Source organism: Pygoscelis adeliae, unplaced genomic scaffold (genome assembly GCF_000699105.1).
Source record: "Pygoscelis adeliae isolate BGI_AS28 unplaced genomic scaffold, ASM69910v1 Scaffold19, whole genome shotgun sequence".
In the NCBI taxonomy this organism is placed as follows: domain Eukaryota; kingdom Metazoa; phylum Chordata; class Aves; order Sphenisciformes; family Spheniscidae; genus Pygoscelis; species Pygoscelis adeliae.
Genome location: NW_008825533.1, coordinates 264802 through 268424, shown reverse-complemented (window position 1 = coordinate 268424; position 3623 = coordinate 264802). Strand labels below are relative to the sequence as shown.

General features: G+C 36.3%; 1 protein-coding gene across 1 annotated transcript in view; it reads right to left on the bottom strand.

Annotated features, from left to right (window-relative positions):
• Positions 1-3623, bottom strand: part of MSH3 (mutS homolog 3) — a 123298-nt gene that overhangs the window by 25698 nt on the left and 93977 nt on the right. Inside the window, exon 20 of the mRNA XM_009331783.1 lies at positions 1636-1793. Within this exon, the coding sequence (XP_009330058.1) occupies positions 1636-1793 (158 nt within the window). The remainder of the gene's footprint in view (positions 1-1635; positions 1794-3623) is intronic.

Here is a 3623-nt window from a genome sequence, read left to right as displayed (position 1 = left end):
GGATCAATCCCCTGTGTTAGAATCTGACTGGGCTCCCAGTTAAATGGTCTAAAACATCACACTCAGTAAGTAACGCACTCTAAGTCTGCTTGGCTTGAAATCTAAAAGCCTAAGTTTTACCTTCAACCACACTACCTTATCAGAACAGATGTTAAAAATACCTATAATGTAGAGAAAAGCTAAGTGGAATCAGAGAAATACACTGGGGAACAGGTGGAACTCAGATATATTCATTTCAAGGTTTTCACACTGTAGAGGACAAAAACCAGTTTGTTCACTCTCTAGTGGGCACAAAACAAAATGGCACTCCCAGTGACTGTGTCACATTTCTTAATTTTTCTGCAGAAATAATCCTGTTGCAACGATAGTCAAATAAAAGTAGACAAAAGGGGATACTAAGCTTAAGAGTAACAGACTTATATGTGTATGGTTAGAAATTAAGTCAGTGTGAACACAAGTACAGTACTCTAAGTTCACCTACAAAACACAGAGGAAGACAAAAATAATCTTCAAATTGTTAGTAATGTTGTAATGTTTTTTCTGTAAAGTAAATCAGAAATCCATGTCTCCTCAAGAAATGCTCATCCAATCAACCAGTCAATTACTTTCAACACAGGGTAGGGAAAAAAAAGTTAACCATTTTGAATTTTCAGCTCCAATTAATTTTGGAAAGTTAATACAAATTGTTTTCTAATTTGTTCAACTGCTTAGCACTGAAGCATATCAAAGTGCTATTTCATTCATTTTTGTCATGACACAGTGAGGCATAAAAACACAACATCTTTATATGATGAAGCAATCCCAGATGAGTAGTATTTAAGATTCTCTGTTAAAAGTTAACACTGAAATCCACAGTGCCATCACAGAACTAGGATTTCAGGAAAGATAACTCTACCACAGATACATGTTTGTTGTGAAACTTATAACCATAAATAATTATCCATCCCAAATACCATCAGTAACACAGAACTTTTGCTGATTAAAAAATAGAGTAAAGAAAAAGGGGAAAAAACAGCTGGATAATCCTCAATAATATTAGATTATAAAATACAAAAGTTTTGACTGTAGTGATAATCTTTAAAAATTACTCAGAACTATCTTAAAAATGAGACTGAGTGAAATGAACTGCCATTATTCATTCTTTAAAAGACATCAAGTAAAGTGTGTTCAAGACATAGTACAGGAAGGATAGTAAGCATAGAATATACACAGCCCCAAATTCTCAGTCTCAAACATTGTGAGTATGTATAACTGCACAGAAGAAACTGTGACATGATTTTTAGAGGTGACAGCATTCATTTTAGGGGAAACATCATTTGGCTATCACCCAGCAGAACAAATTTGGCCGAGATGTCCATTCAGGCAGATGAAGATAGACACCTGAATCTTAATCAAGACAGACATATTAACATTCTTATCCTTTAAACATTCAAAGATTCCAAAACAAGTACTATAGCTTACTAGAAAATCAGAATCAAAACCTAACACCCAATGCATGTATTTAAAATGAAAAAGGAAACTTCAATTATAAATTCTAAAGTTCTAAATGAAAAATGAAATTATACTTTGATATATACACACACACCCTGCCACAATAACGTTTTTGTAAACATACAGCAAGTTTTGGAAGATTACCTGGTAAAAATACCATCCACAACACCAATTGTCGACTCCTCTGCAGGAACGTAAGAACCAATTTGTGCCATGACTGTGATCAATGCAACTTGCTTTATATAGGAGCTCTTTCCTCCCATGTTGGGTCCAGTTATTATCATGACCCTTTCGCCACCTCCCTGGAAACATAAAACAGTGGTCAAATATATTGTCCTGCACATGGCGCTTTTACAAGAAAGTCTGGTGTGTGTGTGTGTGTGTGTATGTGCTTAGAGGGATAAAGGACAAGTCCTCAGGATTAAACATTCTGTTTCTAGCTGAACACTTTCCTTCATTCTTGGAGTTCATCACATTTACTTTTCAAGATATTTTGAAGTCTCAGATGGATAAATTTTCCTAAGACTGCTCCAGGCTGGTGAGAGAGAAGCATCGCAATCAACTTTCATTACTCTTGAGCAAAATGTACAGTGAGAAGGAACCTTCCCTTTCTCCACCAAGAAGCCAAAAAAGCACTCCAAGAACTTTCTGTGCAATTGTCTTGGGAGAAAGGGAGAAACTCATCAGCTTTTAGCATAGCTAGTGCCGTCCTAATTTGATTATGATCTGGATTCCTCTCCAGTTTGAGTTCTCATTGCCAAAAAGGCAAAAGATCTGGCAGACAAAAGACCTGACCTAGATTTTTATACCCATTCATAATTGCTTACCTTGGTACAACATTCAAACAGACTGGCTACAAGAAGAAATCAAGACATTGCCGAGTTTGGCAATACTTGACTGCAACACAGATATTTTGAGCAGACTGTATCCAATCTCTGATTGATCAGTGTATCTAACCACTGAAATCCTACCGAAAATGAAATCAGATGCAAGAGCTCGTCTCAGCTGTAAGGCTCCCTACAGTACTGCTACGTGTCTATGGCTCCAGAACAAAACTGTCTCCCTCTGATGCAAGACAACTGCTAATATAAAATTAAAACTCATCAATGCATCTATAAAGCTTTCTCATAGCCTGAATCAAGACTAGGAAATTAAGTTATACGAGGACTTTAGACAACTAGACTTTTCCTTTCTACTGGGTACATACAATGAAATCCAACAATTGATGAACTAACCAAAAGTCAGCATATTCCACTGCCCCATGGGAGGGGCGTACAAGAAAGGACAAGCTGTGCATAATGAACATTAGCCACCCTACTTAGGAAACTTGGAACTGATCAGGCACTGTGACAATGGAAAAAAAAAAAGAAAAAAAAAAAAGAAAAAACTCCACAGAATAAACCTCACTATCTTTACAGATTCGTTTTTTGATCAGGCTTTCATTCTGTTAAGAGGGAGGCAAATAAATTTCATATAGGACTGTCACTTTTATATCATAATCCAGATCATACAGAAGATACATGTAATCAGTATTTATTATATGTAAAAAGCTATTTAGCTTTTGCTAAGAAAATCCCATTCATAAGGAAGTCACAATAAAGCCAAAACCCAGAAAACCCCATCATCAGGAATAAAGGATGGGTGTAACAAAATGCATATGACTACACAGGAAAAAAATTCATAACATTCTTGTCTCCAAGGTATAGTTTCAACACTGCTATTAAACCTTTGTCAGGGTCACCATTTGGCTCAACACAACAGAATTTATAGATTCTTAAAACCAGAATGAGTTCATCTGTTAAAATCCACAAATTTCTTGCATGTGTTTGGTATCCCTCCAGGGTCCCTCCAACCATGTTGTGAGACTGGTGGCCAGTTTGCAAAGCCAGCTTTCAGAAAGAACATATACTGTAACATCAGACCAGAGAACCCATCTGCCCTCACAACTGCATACAACCATAAGCTAACATCTTACTGGAATTTATGGCTGAAGTTAGAAGTACTAAAAGAATCCAAGAATATTTGGAGAGGAAAGGGGGAATGGAAAAATAAGATGTTTATTTCAGGGCACTACAAGAAAGCTTTTCCTGAAGTTAGATATTTGACAACATTTCAGCTGAAAACATGACAGG